This window comes from Rhinatrema bivittatum, chromosome 7 (assembly GCF_901001135.1).
Source record: "Rhinatrema bivittatum chromosome 7, aRhiBiv1.1, whole genome shotgun sequence".
Lineage (NCBI taxonomy): Eukaryota > Metazoa > Chordata > Amphibia > Gymnophiona > Rhinatrematidae > Rhinatrema > Rhinatrema bivittatum.
In genome coordinates, this window is record NC_042621.1 from 258,460,136 (window position 1) to 258,477,634 (window position 17,499).

At 43.4% G+C, this 17,499-nt stretch overlaps 1 protein-coding gene across 1 annotated transcript in view; it reads left to right on the forward strand.

Annotated features, from left to right (window-relative positions):
• Positions 1 to 1,211: 1,211 nt before the first annotated feature.
• Positions 1,212 to 17,499, forward strand: part of LOC115095851 (Hermansky-Pudlak syndrome 1 protein homolog) — a 69,373-nt gene continuing 53,085 nt past the window's right edge. Inside the window, exons 1-4 of the mRNA XM_029610104.1 lie at positions 1,212 to 1,349; positions 10,005 to 10,168; positions 16,429 to 16,545; positions 17,233 to 17,367. Coding sequence (XP_029465964.1) covers positions 16,429 to 16,545; positions 17,233 to 17,367 — 252 coding nt within the window. The 5' untranslated portion in view covers positions 1,212 to 1,349; positions 10,005 to 10,168. The remainder of the gene's footprint in view (positions 1,350 to 10,004; positions 10,169 to 16,428; positions 16,546 to 17,232; positions 17,368 to 17,499) is intronic.

The following is a 17,499-nucleotide window of genomic DNA, read 5'->3' on the forward strand; positions in this document are numbered from 1 at the left end:
ACAGGCCAAATGCCAGGATGGGGGAGGGGTGGCTTTTAAACCTTGCTACTAATGTTGTTCTCCCAACGAGATTTTTCAGGAAGACCCAATAACCCAAAACGGGGGGGGGGGGGGGTTCTAGGGGTGGTAGTAGCCTGCTTTAACCTGCCCTGCTAGAAGCTTGGGTGTTTTGCTCCCCAGACAGCACAGCCAGCAGCCAAATGTTGCAGGAAGAGCCGCCCTTCTGCCTGACGGGAAAGCCGAAAGTAATCTCCCTGGCAACGGGACCTTGGCAATTAGTGGATCTGTTCTGCAGCTGGGAGTGTCTGTAGGTAGGGCAGGGTGAATCGGACTGGCAGTGAATGAAAATTTTGAAGCATGCAAAAAAAAAAAACCAACCCCAAACAGATAATCAGCACAACCTTACAAAGGGCAGTGAAGGGCCACTGAAAACCATAACATAATGAACTGAGGAGTGCAGGTGAGTAGGGGGGTGAGAGGTCTAGTTGGATTCAGCCTTTTCACCCCTCCCTAGATTACCTTGGTGTTGGCAAGGCATCCCCCCTTTACTGTGCCTTTTAGACCCGGCAAGGATTGCTGTGAAGAGAGAACAAGCAATGAGGAGAGGAGGGGACGGGAGGAGAATGGAGGCTTTAATCAAGAAGTGTGTGTAAAAAAAAAAAAGCGTGTGAACTGCTGCAGCGAGTGGAGTTGGAGGAGCCCAGGCTTGGAGATGACAGAGCCCGGGTGTGCCTTCTCCCCGGGAAGAGCTTGAGTGTTCGCCTCTTGTTACAGAGAGAGAGGAGAGCTGAGAATCAGAACTACAAAGGAGGGGGAGACAAGACTCTTCTTCCCCCCTCTGATGCCATAGTTTCGCTTTCCACACTGTATAATTTCTCACTTAACTTAGAAGAAAGTTTGGCTTATCTATAACACATAAATAGGAACAAAGTAATGCATTCATTTGAGCAAAAATGTCTCACTTTCTTCACTATTCTGCCTGATTTGCCCCCCGACTATGCAACCAGATCACATCAAACAATTAAGCCTAGTTACAGCCAAGCTTGCCCCGCCTTCTGGGGGGATGTCCCTCTTCTCCTCTCCTCCCGCAGCTGGCGCTACAAGTCACAAGAACCCAGCATCACATGCTGCTATGCAGGAAGCAGAGAAGCGCCTGCAGCTGGACTGGGCGTGGTCTGCAGCTTCCGGGTCTTTCTCGTAGCCGAATTTGCATCCGCCTGGCCTGCCAAGTAAGTTACTGGCCTTCCTCTGGAGTCGGGACAAATAACTTACACAAGACATCGGAGTCAAATGAAAGCGCATCCTACAGGCGATTCCCAGCGTGCAAATTTCACATGGAAGTAAAGCAGGTGACCAGAGAATTAGAACAGCATCACGACAGTAGGCTTAGTGCAAGATTCAAAGTCTGTGGGGCAGGGCAAGCTGAAAGGTGAACTTTCTCTATCATCGGCAACCGCTTCGGGGGCGCGTTAGCAAGGCCTTGAGGGGGTGGGACTGACAGCCCGTGGCCCCGCGCTGCCATGATAGTCCCCGCCCCTGATGTCGCGTCACTCAGGAGCAAGGGCAAGCGAGTTGCTGTCACATGAATTTGCGTTAGGTTCTAAGTGTCTTGAGCATCATTTACACAGGAGGACTAAAATGTGGGAAATAATTGCACCTTTTTTCCTGGCGTTAAGCTGTGCAAAATGCTCAAAATGGCATAACATTGAGCTAAAGATCGCAAACTGCACTTCGGGCATACAGAATGGGGAGTAGAGTGGAATAGAGAGAGAGAGTGCCTCCGAGGAGGCCTTCACAGTATTCAACTATTAATATCCCTATAGGAGGGCCAGCTGTTAACTCGAGGTGAGATTTTGGTGGTGGTTTAGGGGCCAGTTTTACATCAGAGTGAGACCTAGGAACAGCACAGTACACCTCAGTGAAGATTTGACGTCATGTGGAGGGCGAGAGAACATTGTAGCAATATCATCTTTGTGAGACTTTCTTCACTCCAAATACTCATCTTGACTTATTAGCTGGGGGTTTATGAGATATTACCAAATGTATTATTTTTGTTGTCTCCTAACTCCATATATAGTAACACTGATGGGATTTTAGTAGTTCAGGTTTCAAATGTTTGACATGGTAATTTCACTGGAAAACTGCATGTGTAGCCCAGTTTCCCCCTGTGCTGAGGAAACCCAGACCCCTCTACTGGAATCTTATTTTGGAGGTAATCGGGTGTTGGGGTCACCATTGGAACCCCTAACAAGGCTTTCTTGGTCTTTGGGAGGGGGAGGGTAAGGGATACCCTATACACAGATTATTTTTTTTATCATTTGGGGGACTGGATTTTATTGAAAAAGGAGGTAGGGGATACACATTTCTTAAATGTTGACAGAGTTGGAGAGGGGATCATCACACAAACGGCTAATTTCTATTTTTTACTTTGGCATGGCAGCCCCAGGGTGAGGGGTGGTTGAACTTTGACTCCTGCATACCTTTTTACTATTTTGCCACATTTTTAAATGTTTTCTAGCCCCTTTAAATCTAACACATGAGCATTGGCACCCTTGTTAGGGCATCAATACTCCCACGTTTTCTCAAGAGGTGTAGTTAAATTAATGTAGCTGACAACTTTCTAAATTGGCCACATTAATTTATATAGCATTACCTATGCATGTGCTGCTGTGCATGAATTTGTAATATTCATGCATGCAAATCCCATGCAGGTGTTCAGTGGTGCACAGACACCACCAACTGTCTGGCCTAAGAAGTGAGGCCCTGTTATAGGGCCACAGCATGCACATCCAAGGGAGAGGTAACAGAGAAGAGGAGCAGGCCTGGGAGGTACCGGGCGATCTGACCCTGATGGCGGCCAAGAAGAGGAGCAGGCCAGGGAGGCCACCAGTGGACCCAATTCCACCAGTGGCTGAGAAGAGGAGCAGGCATGAGAGGACACTGGTGGCTGAGAAGAGGAAGAAGCCCGTTCTTCTACTCCTCCAAGTGTGCCGGCCCTGTGGAATGCAAAACATGTGCTCTATGCTAATCTTGTGCATTGAGAGATCAGCATAGAGGAAGTCCTAACTCCATGAGTTTGAATAACACAGGGCTGGCTCATGAGGAGCAGCAGTATCAGCAGACCGGGCTCCCTCTTCTGTTCCTGATGGGGAGCCTGCCTGTGTTTTGTCTTTATGTGTATATAATTGGTAGCCTGCCTGGGTGCGCGTGTGTGTGAGTGTGAATGGTAGCCTGCCTGGGTGCGCGCGTGTGTGTGAATGGTAGTCTGCCTGGGTACATGTATGTATGAATAGTTGCCTGTGTGTGTGAGAGAGAGAGAATAGCTTAGTTTGTGTGTGTGTGAGAGAATAGCTTAGTTTGTGTGTGTGAGAGAGAGAGAGAATAGCTTAGTTTGTGTGTGTGTGTGTGTGTGAGAGAGAGAGAATAGCTTAGTTTGTGTGTGTGTGTGTGTGTGTGAGAGAGAGAGAATAGCTTAGTTTGTGTGTGTGTGTGTGAGAGAGAATAGTTGCCTGCCTGTGTGTATCCAATCCATATGGTAGCCTGCCTGTCCCTAGAATCCACCGCTGTCCTTTTTACTCCCTGCTTGCCAGAATTGGAGGGACTCCTGGTGCAATGAGGCCCATCTGTCTCTGCCCTTCACACACTGTCCTACTGCTTGGGGATCTTCCCTGATGGCCTTAACCCCAGCCTGACCAAGTTCTATCCCTTTTTGCAGCAACCCCAGAAGACTCTCATGGGCCATTTATTTATCGATTTTTATATACTGTGTTTGTTTTCACCATCACAATGGTTTAAAAAGTTACAATGTTTAACAGTGTTTCAAAAAATGGTTCATATGGTTGCTAACATAGAAGATATCATTTATGAACTAGGTTTGTAGATTAATCATAACATATTACAGAACTGAGTAATAATCATAAGTTTCTTGGGTCCATCTGTTTTCCTAGGGTTATAGGATGGGAGCTGATTTTTTGAGTCAGTGGGTGAGTTGGTAGGCTTTGGTAAACATCCATGTTTTTAGCTCTTTTTTGAAAGTTTTAAGTTTTCTTGTATTCTTAGTTCTATTGGGGATTCCAAGTGAGATTGCTCTCTTTTGAGTTGAGGTGAGTTGTTTGGCTCGAGAAGGAGGAATCTTTAATAGTCCTTTATTTCCCTCATGTTATTTCCCTCATGTTATTTGTAAACCATGTTATTCATGTTATTCCCTCATGTTATTAATAACATGAAATTCATAATAACATGAAATAACATAATAACATATTATTATTAAATTCATAATAACATGAAATAACATGAAATTCATGTTATTTCCCTCATGTTATTTCCCTCATGTTATTTCCCTCATGTTATTTGTAAACCGATCTGATATGAATTTCTTTCATGAAGGTCGGTATATAAAAATGTTAAATAAATAAATAAAATAAATTTGCTCTGAAGTTTCTGTTTGGAGCATGCAATTTTATGTATGAACTAAGCCAGTTTTGTTTGTTTTTCATAGATTATTTTATGTAGTATGGATAGAATTTTATATTCGATCCTAAATTTTATAGGGAGCCAGTGTAGAGATGTGTGGGAGTGATATGATCATGTTTTTTAGACCCAGTGAGTATTTTTGCAGTTGCGTTTTGTAGGATCTGTAGTGGGCGGATTGTAATAAGAGATAAGTTGAATAATAGGGAATTACAGTAGTCCAGGTTGGAGAATATGAGAAGTTGAAGGACTGATCTGAAGTCACTGGGGGAGAGGAAAGGTTTTAATTGACGTAATGTTAGGAGTTTGTGATAACCGTCTTTGATTTTAGCTGTGATGTGATTTTTGAAGGAGAGTTCTTTGTCAATTATGACTCCAAGGTTGCGTGCATGATTGACTGGAGTGATAGCCACTTTTTGGTTTATTAAGCTGAGTGGAGGTGGTTGAGGAAAGTTATTCTTTCTATCCAGTATGATTATTTCGGTCTTATCAAAGTTTAGTATTAGTTTCAAGTTAGATAGTAGTTGCTTTATTTTGTTTAGGTAGGTGGCTGTTTTTTTGTAGGTTTCTTCCAATGAGTTGATTATTGGGATTAGTATTTGAATGTCATCCACGTATATGAAGTGGGTCAAGTTAAGGTTTGATAGGAGGTGGCAGATCGGCAGGAGATAAATGTTGAAGAGAGTTGCTGATAGCGCGGAACTTTGGGGGACTCCAGTGTCGAGATTTATTTTTTTTAAAAGGGTGTCATTGATCCATACTTGGTATGTTCTTTGTGATAGATATGATGTGAACAATTGTAGGGTTTTTTCTTTTGCACCAATTTCAGATAGTTGTTCAATCATAATAGAGTGGTTTACCGTGTCAAAGGCTGCTGATAGATCGAGTAGTACCAGATGGTAGCTGTGGCCGTTTTCAAAACCTTTGAGTACAGTGTCATTTAAAGATAGTAATAGTGTTTCCATGTTCAGTTGTTTTCTGAAGCCAAATTGTGTGGAAGGTAGGGTGTTGTTTTCTTCAAGGTGGTCGTTGAGATGGGAGTGTATGATTTTCTCAATAATTTTGGCAATGAAGGGTAGGTTTGATATGGGACGGTAGTTCAGTGGATTTTCTGGATCAAGGTTGTTCTTTTTTAGAATGGGTTTAATAATTGCCGATTTTAGGCATTCCCGGTAGTTTCCTTCAGTGAGGGATAGGTTTACGATGTCAGTTAAAATTTTAGTTATTTGAAGGTTCAATATTTTTTTATCATCGTTATGGGAATGGAGTCAATAGGGTGTTTAGCTGGGTTCATTTTTTTGATGATTGTTTGGATTTCGAGTGATGATGCAGTTTCAAAGTTGGGCCAACTTAATGTTTGAAAGTTTTGTATTTTCTGGTCTTGTGAGTTGATGTTGAGGTTGTTATTTATGAGGTTTTTGATTTTTTTTCATTAAAGAATTCAGCGAATTCGTTACTTGTGTTCTTGGATGTTGAAGATAATTGGTCATCATTGAATGATTTGGTTAGGTTTTTTACGATAGTGAAAAACATCTTTGGGTTATGTTGGTATTTGTTTATTTTATTTGAATAGAAGTCTTTTTTTTTTTTTGGTTTTGTGGATGAGTTTTTTTGTATTCTGCTAGTTGTGCTCTGTATGCATTAAGTAGAGTGGATGATTTATTGTTGTTCCTCCAGGTTTTCTTTTTTTTTTCTGAGTTCACGTTTGGCTGATCTGATGTTTTCATTGTACCATTGGTTCTGATGTTTTGGGTTTTTTATTGTATTCTTTATCATGGGGTTTATCTTATCTGCTACTGTTTTAGTGATGGGTGCTTGCCAGGTTCTTATGGCCTGGATTGGCCACTGTTGGAAACAGGATGCTGGGCTTGATGGACCCTTGGTCTGACCCAGTATGGCATTTTCTTATGTTCTTGAAGTTGCGTTTTCTGCATTTAATAGGTCTATGTTTGTTAGTTCTGTTTGTAAGTATTCTTGAAGTGTTTCTATGTGAAAAGGTGGTCTGTATGTGAAGGATTTAGGTGGGTTTATTATTGTAGTAAATTTATGGTTTGAGTATAAATTTGTGTGGATTATAGAGTGGTCCGACCAGGGTATCTTGGTGATCTTTGGTGGTTATTCCATATGTTAGTATTTATGAAGACGAGGTCAAGTGTGTGACCAGTTTTATGCGTTGGGCCATTGATGATTTGGCTAAGGCCTATTGATGAGAGCGTGTCAATGATTGAGGAACACGTGTGGGTGTGGGGGATGGTATCTATGTATATGTTGAAGTCACCTAAGATAATTGTGGGTTTGTTGATGGATATTTTTGTCAAGAAGAATTCAATAAGTGGTGAGTAGTTTCGATCCAGAGTATTTGGGGGGGGGGGCAGTATATCAGACAGATGTAGTTTTGGTGCGTCAAATAGTGCAATTTCCAGTGGGCTGTAGTTGTTAATTGGGAGTAATTTCATTTGTAGGTTGTTTTTTTTTTTTTTGTTTTTTTTTTATGAGTAACATTAGTCCTCCGACTTTCCTTTTTGGTCTGGGGATTGAGAAAGTTCTGTAGAAAGGGTTGTTGATTTGGTTGATTAGTACTGTGCCTGGGTGTTTTTTATCCATGTTTCCGTGATTGCTATGAATTCAGGCTTGTCATCTTGAAGTAGGTCGTTGATGATGGGTATTTTCTTTATTATGGATGGTGCATTAAATAGTATGAATGATAGTGCTATGTAGCTGGTGTATGTTTTTGTGTTGTTGTGAGTTAAGGTAGAGTGTTGGTATTTGTGGTTTTTCTTTGTTTTCTTGTTTGTGTCGTTTTGTTTATTTTATTTATTTATTTGAAGAGTTTTATATACCGTTATTTGGAAAGCCATCATAACGGTTTACAAAGAGAATAAATTTTAACAAAGAGGTTTTTAGATATAAAAAAAAAAAACAAAAAAAACCATGTTGTAATTACAATAATGATAAACATAACCAAGTAAGTCTCTGCAGATATAAGGTTGAATGTGGAGGGAGGTTAGTAATGTTGAGAATTAAGGTTATGAATTCATTTGAGAGTTGGTCTGTGTAGATGATTGTGGATCCAAGAAGAATTTACGAAACAGTAAAGTTTTTAGGTCTTTTTTGAAGGTTTTTAAATTGTGTTGAGATCTTAGGTCTTCAGATAGATTGTTCCAAAGATTAGGGGAGGCGATGGAGAAGGCTCTCTCTCTTGTTGTTGTTAGGTGAGCATCTTTGACGGTGGGGATTGATAAGAGGTTTGAATTGCTGGAACGTAGGTTTCTTGAGGAGTTCTGTAGAGTTTATGTTAAGGGTTTTAAGTCCTTGATGATCATTGTTAATGACTTTATGGATGATAGACATGGATTTGTAGGCGATTCGTGCAGTGATAGGGAGCCAGTGTAGAGATGACAAGATGGGCGTAATATGGTCATTTCTTTTTGTTCCAGTTAGGATTCTAGCGGCAGAGTTTTGAAGTATTTGTAGTGGTTTGAGGGATGAGAAGGGTATACCTATTAGCAGGGAGTTACAATAGTCGAAGGTGGAGAAGATAGGTTTTTATTAATTAAGTTCAGGTTCAGGTCTTTTCTGTGGGTTTTTTTTTTTAAGTCAGGGTGTTGAGGGTTTGTCATTTTTGTAGTTTGGAATAGTTTGGAAGGAAGGTTTGTAGAGTTTTTTGTGGTAGTACTAAGGTTTGCACAAAGGGGAGTGCCCCTTTGTCGCGCGACACCTAGGAATCACGTTTCTTTATGAATCGAAAGATTCACTGGTGAGTCGCGGGCAGTGTTGATGATGTCAGAGGGGCGGGCCTTCCGGTCGGATCTGTTGCTGGGGCTCCTGCCCTGCTTTTTCTTTTCCCCCTTTTTTTTTTTTTTTAAAGTTTAAAGGATGCTGGATGTCTTCTGCTGGTCCCTTGCAGTGGTGGGTTCGCCGTTGGTTGGGGCCTCCTGCTGGTCAGGTCGGCGGCTGTGCTGAGGACGTCGGGGGGGTGGGGGGGGCAGGCCTCCCTTACTTACATACGGCCCTTCCTTGGTTTGGATTCCATCACCAAGCCTGAGTTCCAATAAGAGGCTTTTGGATGAGTCTTTGACCCCACAGAGGCCACTAGGTTGTGCCTGCAGTGATGCTACCAGTTAGGTGTTTACTGGACTGCTAGCTAACTTCTTCCTGGTTTCCGGTGCTCGGGCTGTATTGCAAATGTTGCCTGCCGCATTCACCCTTAGCCCTGAGGATCCTTGTCTCCAATCATCCCTGGGCTATTCCGGCACCCGCTAAGGCCTGGCCTACCTTTTTCTGCCATTCTGAATTTGTGCCATGGGCTGAAGCCTGGGGTCTGTGAGGGCTTGGGGACAAGTCTTGGAAACTCTGGCAGACTGCACCAGGCTCTGGCAGTTTTTTCTGGTGGTTCTCATTCCCTCTCTCCCAGCCCCCCAATAGCACCTCTCCTGGGACCCCCCCCCCCCCCCCCCCGTCTCACCCCCTTCGCTTCATTATCCAGCCTTCAGCACTTTTGGCACATAATGTAAAGTGTGCATGCATTTTGTCTGTATCCCACATCCTTGTGTACGTATTTGTGTCTATGTCTGTACAGAGCTCATTCTAGGCCACAAGATGGTGACAGCCAGACCCCAAGTCCAATAATTTGGTAGGTGTCATCCTGCAGTTACTCCTCTCCATTATGGCGTATCACATGCTTATAGCCCCTCAGGTCACCGCGGAGGAAAATGTCACTGGTGACATGGGCCCCTCCGGCCTCCCCCCCCCCCCCCCCCCCCCCCCCCGAGCCTGGTTTCTTTGGCAGTGGAAGAAAGCAGGGGGTGGGGGGAGGGAATAATTTAGTGTTGCATTTAGCATCCCCAATCATTTTGAAAACTTAGCTCCAAAGTCTTTTAAGACTGAATATTAGAGTGGGTTGAACTGGTTCAAACTGAATTCAAGCACCATTGAAACTAAAGGGAGATGGTCCAGGATAAGCAGAGTGGAACTGGGACAGCTTGCCTGGCAGATCAGATAAATCTGAGTCATTCATGGCTTCACCCAGACTATTTGCAGCTGAGCTTCAGCTTCCACGTTTGCTTGCCCAGTTCGGGTCTTTTGACCCAGTCTGGATTTGTGTCTTTGAGAATTAGCCTATGCATTTCCAGCATTTGAACTGTTTTCAATAAATTTTGAATTTGAACATTTGCTGAACTCATCCAGGTAGATTTCTTTTTCTAAAGTAAACTGTGCTTGGATTCAAAGACTTCAAGTACATAGGAGCAGGATATTCCTAATACTGGCCGTAGCTGTGACCCTGACTAGAGGAGATCGCTGCATCCCTAACGTGACCCTTTTTAAGACTATTGAGTTTACCTCTCTGTCCCAGCTGTATTAAGTCACAGTGTCAGTCCCTGGGTGACCCTTGACAGATCAGCGCGCTCTCTCTCTTTGCTTGATAGCAGCTCGGTGCTTTGGTTCCTGAAGGATTCCCCTCCCCCCTCATTCTATATAATAAGACGGTGTCTTTTGAAAATTAGGAATTTTTTTTTTTTTTCATGTGCCTGCAGAGCTCGGGAAGATGCCTGAGGTTGGGCGAGTAACCCTCATAAACTGAGGCGCTATCCGGAGCTGTGGGACAATCGGGCAGAAGAAATGTACGAAGGCGCCTCTTCACGCTGACTGCTAAACCTGGGTAAAAGGGGTGAGATTTTCCCCCCGACACGCATGAAAGGTGAGCAGTAACCTTTAAATATGAAGCATCCCAGCTTGTGCAGGAAGTGCGTTTGTTATATCAGAGCCAGATAAATGGAAATGAAAATTCAATGGAGCAATTCTTAACATTGGAGAATGCAAGTTAAAAAAAAAAAAAAAACACACCTTCCTGAGTGTGTAAAACTATTGCAGGTTTTTGTATCCATTGCAAAAAGACAAACCTTTCCCGATTAGTCCTTCCACAAAATTGCTTCCAAAAAATGTTGAAATGAACCGGTCCAAGGACCTGTCTCTGTGGTACACCACTAGTAACGTTGCTTTCCTTGGAGTGAAGTTCATTTACCACTACCCTTTGTCGCCTTCCCATTCAACCAGTTTCTCACCCAGCCGGGCATTTTAGGGACTTTACCAAGGGCACTCGGTTTATTTATAAGTCGCCCTTGCAGCGCTGTGTCAAAGGCTCTACTGAAATTGGAGTACATTACGGCTAACAGACTGCTGATCCAACTCTCTGGTCACCTAGTCAAAGAAACTGATCAGATTCACCCGACAAGATTTCCTTTGGTAAGGCCAAACTGCCTCAAATCGTGTAGTCGATTGGGTTCTAGAAGCTGCACTCTCCTCTGTTTTAGTAGGGGTTCCACTGAGGTCAGACTAACCAGCCTCCTCCTTACTTCCACTTTTGTGGATAGGAACCACATCCGCCTGTCTCCAGTCCTGCAGAACCACTCCTAATTCTAAAGAAGCATTGCCAAGGTCAGCCAGAAGAGCTCCCCTAATAGCCTTCGATATATCCCATCCGGTCCCATCACTTTATCTACTTTTAATTCAGTCAGATCCTCACAAACACAGTCTTCTGAAAATTGTTTGAGGTTTACCTTGCTTCCTATCCTTGTCAGTTTTTTGTGGTCCTGCTCCTGGCCTGTGCACAGGGAACACTGAATAGAAATATTTATTAAGCCATTCTGCTTTTTTTTCCTCCTCGCACTCTACATGTTATTTGAATCACACAAATGCAAAAATGTCACTTTTGCATTTCTTTCTATCATTAACCTATTTAAAAAAAAAAACAAAAAAAACCCTCTCATCTCCCATTTTACCATATAAGCTACTTTTTTCTTCTATTTGCTTCTTAAGGGCAAAGTGGACAGATTTTTTTCATCCCCATGGATCTTGCACCATATTTTCAAAGGAAACGTATGCACAAACTTTCCCTTTGCGAATTCCCCATGGATATAAAGGACCTGCGGACTTTGCAGGTGCTTTCTCAGTGGGCAGACTTTTTTTTGCTGAAAAATGGCATGTGTAGGTTTTGAAAATCCCAACCTGTGTGTATTGTCTTATCCCTCCCTAATCGCACCTCTGGGAGCATGACCCCCTCAATTCGGCTAGCAGTGCACATGCTATGGACCCCCCCCCCCCCCGGTACTTATTACCCATGTGAATGGTTTTGGATTCCGTCTTCTCTGTGAATGAACATTTCCCCAGCCTTGGATTTCTGTTATTCGGCTATGTCTGATCTTAGCAAGATTGCGATTGTGAGTTAAAATCTCAGAAGTATTCTTTTTTTACAAATCCAATACTTGTCGAGCAGATAACTAGTTTGATTTATATATCCGTGTAACCAAGGATAATTACCCTTTATCAGGGCTAGAATTTTGCATTCCGTTTTAAATGTGCCACATGCTAACTTCATGGAGTGCCCCCTAGTCCTCCTATTATCCAAAAGAGTAAATTACCAATTCGCATTTTCCTGTTCTAGACCTCGTATCATATCCCCCCTCAGCCATCTCTTCTCCAAGCTGAACAGCCCTAATCTCTTTAGCTTTGTAATGATACTGGCAGTTGGGCGGCCCTACTGCCAGCAGGGACCCTCACGGGGCCACACTCAGACCTGCTCTAGCCTCCACCTTAAAGGCAGCAAGGCCAGCCCTATAAAATCCTCCCTTGTTCTCAGCTCAGGGTCTCATCATTGAGTTGCCCTGGCTCCTTGCCGTGGCTCTCCTTGTGGTTACCTTGCCTCGCCTTTATGTATACTTTGCCTTGTTCTTATGTTCCTTGCCTTTTCTTTTCCTGTCTAGGGCTCCCGATAGCCAGTCCTGCCTGTGTGTTGCCTGTCCTGCCTCTGATCTGGCTAGGCCTCCTGGTGGCCCAGCTTGTCGATTTTGTCTTTCTTGGTATGATCCCTCCTTTGCCCTGCAGTCTGGTTCTATTTGTTCTGCCCTTGTTTTACCTTGTTCCTGCCTGTGTGTTCCAACCTTATTTCTTGCTTTACCTAGGTTCCCTGGTGGCCTTTCTTGTCTTTGTGTCCTAGCCTTAGTCCTTGCTCGGTTTAGGTTTTCCAGTGACCTTTCTTGTTTGGGTGTGCTTTCCCTTGTGTTGCACCTTGTTCCTGCCTTGCGCTGTGTTGAGCTCCCCTGTTCCAGTATTATTTTCTGCCCAGACCTTAGTCTACCTTGTTCCTGCCTGAATCCTTGCTCCAAGAGCCCTGCCGGTGAAGTCCTGCCAGCACCAGAACCTGCGGGCTGAACCCAAGGGAGAGGCAGCTGGCCAGTCAGAAGAACCTGCACTGCTCTACCTTTGAGTTCTGTACTGCTCCTGCTGGAGGGAATACTTTGCACTGACCTGCCAGACATTCTTAACCCTTTCCTGGAGGCATACATAACCATTCTGCATCTCAAAATGTCCATAATGATGACATATAAGACAGATTTGCATATATGGGTTCTACAATGTATGTAAAGCAAGTTTACTTAACTGTAAACAGGATTCTCCATAGAAAGCAGGATGAATTTAGCCATAACTTGTAGTGATATAACACTGATATGCACCCAGCTCTCAGAGTTGCGTAAACATTTTACTGAGCATGCGTAGGAGTTCCTTGGTCTCTTCCAGAGTTTAAGCTTTAGAAAGTAATCAACTTTTCAGCGAGGTGGTCAGGTATTAAGTATGGATAATTTATCCTGCTGTCTATGAAGAACCCTGTTTACTGGTAAACTAACTTGCTTTCTCTTTTGACAAACAAGCATGAATTGGCCATAATGTGTGAGGAGTACTAAGTTGAAGGTTGCATACTGGAGCAATTTCTTAATACAATCTGACTCCACCAAATGGCAGTTGGATTACTAGGTGAACAGACTGCATAGAACTGCTTGTCCAAAGTTAATGTCTCCTTGGGCATATTGTCCAGACACTAGTGAGTCGTGAAGGTGTGAACAGATAACCAAGTAGCAGTTTTGCAATCATTGTCAATTGAAGTGGACCTGAGAATGGCCATTGAAGTTGTCACTATTCTCATGTGATGAGCCTTGACAGACTCTGTAATCTGTACACTAGCCAGCGCGTAACAGTGCGCCATACAGTTCACTATCCAAGTGGACAGAGTTCATTTGGCAGCTGCCTTTTCCAATTTGTTGGGATCAAAGGATATGAATAGTTGAGAAACTTGATGGTGAGATTGCATCCTTTTTTTTTTTTAGGTAATACACCAGTGCTGTCTTTCAGTCTAAGCCGGGAGTGAATAGCCCATTCTCATTTGTGTGCATGTGGTATTGGAAAGAATATAGGTAGCACAATACCTTGATTAATGTGAAATGCAGTTACCACTTTCAGAAGGAACTTGGGCTGAGTTAGAACTATCCTAGTATGAAAAAAACAATGTATGGTGAATATGGAACCAGAGTCTGTAGTTAACATTCTTTATGCCAAAGTGACAGCCACAAAAACACTTACCAAGTGAGAAACTTCAAGTCCACTGACTCAAGAGGCTGGAAAAGAGGTTTCATGAGTTTAGGACTACATTGAGGTCTCAAGGCATTGGAAGTTTACTGACCAGAGGTTTGGAATGCCACAGTCTTCTCATGAATTTTGATACCAATGGGTGGAGAGTGATTGGAGCCCCCTTCCATCTGCTAGTGATACACTGCAATGGCACCGAGATGAACTTTGTCTGAAGAGGTGCCAAGGCCTGAGGATTAGAGGCAGAATAGATACTGAGGCAAGTCCCTCGGCTAACAGGAAAAGAGATCCAGCTAGGTGGTCCTACGCCATCAAGAATCTCTTCTATTTGAAACCATAGGATCTTCCAGTTGAAAATTTCCTGGTGGAAATCAATACATCAACCTCTTTTGGAAGGCGGAGACTACTGCACGTTCAACATCCATGCTGTGAAGGCCAGTGATGGCAGAGCCTTCCTTCCTCCTATGTGATGAGAGTCTGAAATGTTCCCAATGGAACTCAACACTGAACTGAAAGATGGATGAAATATGGAAACCACACTTGCCATAGCCAAGCTGACTCCATAAGAATTATTTTTGCATTGTCCCAAAGGACCTTCTGATAGTCATGGTGATCAGAGAAATTGGTGGGAATGCATAGAGTAGACCAACAAGCTAGTTCAGCTGATCTGTAGCTGCTTAGATGCATGAGGCAGAACGTTTTGACATTCTTGTTGACGTCTGAGGTGAACAGTTTGATCACTGGTTTTCCTTAGCGACTGAACAAGTCATCTGCTTCATCTTGGTTCAAGGATCACTCATGCGGTTGCAACATTCTGTTGAAGCAGCCTGCCAACATATTTTGGACCTGGTCATTGTGATGACGAGTGAGTGCCCCTATCTCTTGGTGGAGGTGTTGGTTGACAGTCACTTGATGCATAAGATGTATAGTGAGAGGCCTGTCTTTAGAACTTATTTTATTTATTAATAATTATATTCCGCCTTTCAGCCACTTCAAAGCGGATTACTTTCAGGTATTTTGGTACTTCCAGATTCATCCATCAATGAAGGGGGTTGCTCTGATCCCAGAAGTCATAGAGATTTATTTGTACATTCTTATATTCCGTAACTTCCATATATTCTTGTGCGGATTGCTTTTTAAAATCAGGCCCATAATGTGGACTTGACACAATCTTGTAATTTGGATTTTCCTCTATATAGTTTTTCTTTTCTAATATTATTTACTATCGTGAAGATTTGTGTTTTGTTATGGTTTACTTGTAAATTTTATAAATGAGTAAATTAAAAAACAAAACAAAGAATACAAACTCGCACCAATGACACAGATGGTGCCTTAGTCTGCTTTGGTCTGGGTAAAATAAATAGCTCAGTGCCATGCTGATCTTCTGTGCCATGAAAGACAATGGGTCCTACGCCAATGAGGCTATGTCCCACCTTGTCATTGAGGAGCAGCCTGTTCCAGTGGAGCCCTGCATTGATTCCACAGATCTTATCTTTGGCTCTGAAAGGGCAGCCTCAAAGCTGCTTGGGTGCTTTTCATGGAGCCTCGTCCAGGGCTCAGGCTTCTGTACCACACCCACTCCCTGACCTTAGTCAGATCCGGAGGCCAGCATCACAGGGTGGCGAGCTTTCCCATGCATAAGGGACTGTGAGGAGGATGCTTTCTATCTCAAGCTTCTTGTGCCAAGAGTCTGATGATGCTTTGCTTTTTGATGAGGAGTGGCTCTGCTGCTTGGCCTCGCATCATGACTTTGGGTTCTCACCTGCCAGTGCCTGCACCTGGCAGGTACTTTGGGTACTCACCTGCCAGTACTGCATCTGGAAGATGGAGGCCAGTAGGGCCTCCATCTTCCAGGTGCAGTACTGCTGTGCTCTGGGGGACATCCGACCGCAGCTGTAGCAGTTGGTCTGGGCTCAAGTGAATACAGATGGGAGCGTGTATTTGTAATGGACATCTGGTGCCAACAAATGCAGGCCTTGAACCTGCTTATCCACAGGCTCTTGGCCTTGGGCTTCTCCATACTCTTCGACATCATCTCGTGATTTTGTATTTTGGGGTTTTTTTTTTTTAGAATTTTAAAGTTCTGTTTGAGGGGCTACCAAGACAGCAACAGAAAAATTAGAAAGTAGAACTATGCCCCCAAAAAAATAGAAAAAGTTTGAGAGAGAGCCTGGGACACATCTGTGCTTCTCTCTGATAAAGAGAGACTGAGGGCAAGGCCGCGCCCACGTGCAGGCTTAGTAAAGTCTTTACTGAGCTCCGAGAGCTGGGTCCATGTTGATGCCATCAGATGATGTTCCCATGCATTTTGGCTAATTCACGCCTGCTTGTTGACAGAAATCTCTCTCATGCTATACTCATTATGGCTGTCCTGGAAGCCAGCCTGGTTAGGTGGGTCTCCAGGACAGTGCGGAGAATCATTGCTCGAATAGAACACACATATGTCTGAGATCGTACTTATGTGGGTGCACTTTCCATAGTGGATGAGCTCCTCTGGAGTATGGATCAATGAAGAAAATGCTATAATTCTCTCTCATGCAGATGAAATGTGTATTGATCAGCAGCGAGGGGGCCGAGGTCCTGTTCTACTGGACCGATGAACAGTTTGAAAGAAACCTGTGCAACAGATTTGGGCTTTCTGAGCAGGATAGGCAACAGGTAAGGATTAGTCTAACTTTATTGGATAAAGCTGGAGCAAATTTCCTTCTTTTTTCACTCAACAAGATGAGCACTTGCAAAGAGGTTGTGATTTTAAGGATGGGGCAAAAAAAATGTTACATTTGCAGATATTTTGCATGTGCAGTAAACTTAGCATTTGTACCGAATTTAGATATGTGAAAAAATTGCACAGGTTTCCACCACTATGCAAAGAAATCCTACTTGAAAATCATTTTCTTGTACAATATTGAAATTTGCACAAGTTGGGGCCAATACACAAGTTTGTTGTGAGGCAAAAATGTAAGCACAAATTAAAACTGACCCCAATGAAAGACACACGGAGCGTCTTGCAGAATTTTTATCTGCTGTTTGTCTGGGTCTCTATCAGTTTCACTATCAATATGAACAAAGGTTTCTCCAGCTAGAATGAGCCCCAGAATGAAGCACTCAAGCTCGCAGCACCCTCAAGACCAGTCCTGATAGCTGTAAGTTCGGTCAATTGGTCATTTCTTGCGTGTGCCTCTTGTCTATGAATTAGCTTATTTGTTTGACTAACTTGAAGGACATCCGATATTGAAATGCTGTTTGCTGTCTTAGGCTTCGGTGGAACTTGCAAAATCTCCTAGCTAGGGATAGAAGAGACAGTTGAGTTTGGCGGGTTGCTTCACTCTTGCTTCTTTATCCTAGGTGTCTGCCCTTGGCGACAGCATTAACACCCTCTTTGCACCTTTGATCATTTCCTGTACTACTCTGCTGGAGAAGCTCAGTGATACCTACACCTGTTTCACTGCTGAGAATGGACATCTCTGCGTTCTTCACCTGGTATGTGCCCTGAAGATCAAAATAGTCATGTGCAAGGCCTTTCATTGATGCCATAGTTGGTAAAATAACAGCAACGTTGCTTCCATACACCTTAGAATGAATAAGTAGCACTAGATGTGCCAGAATTTGTCT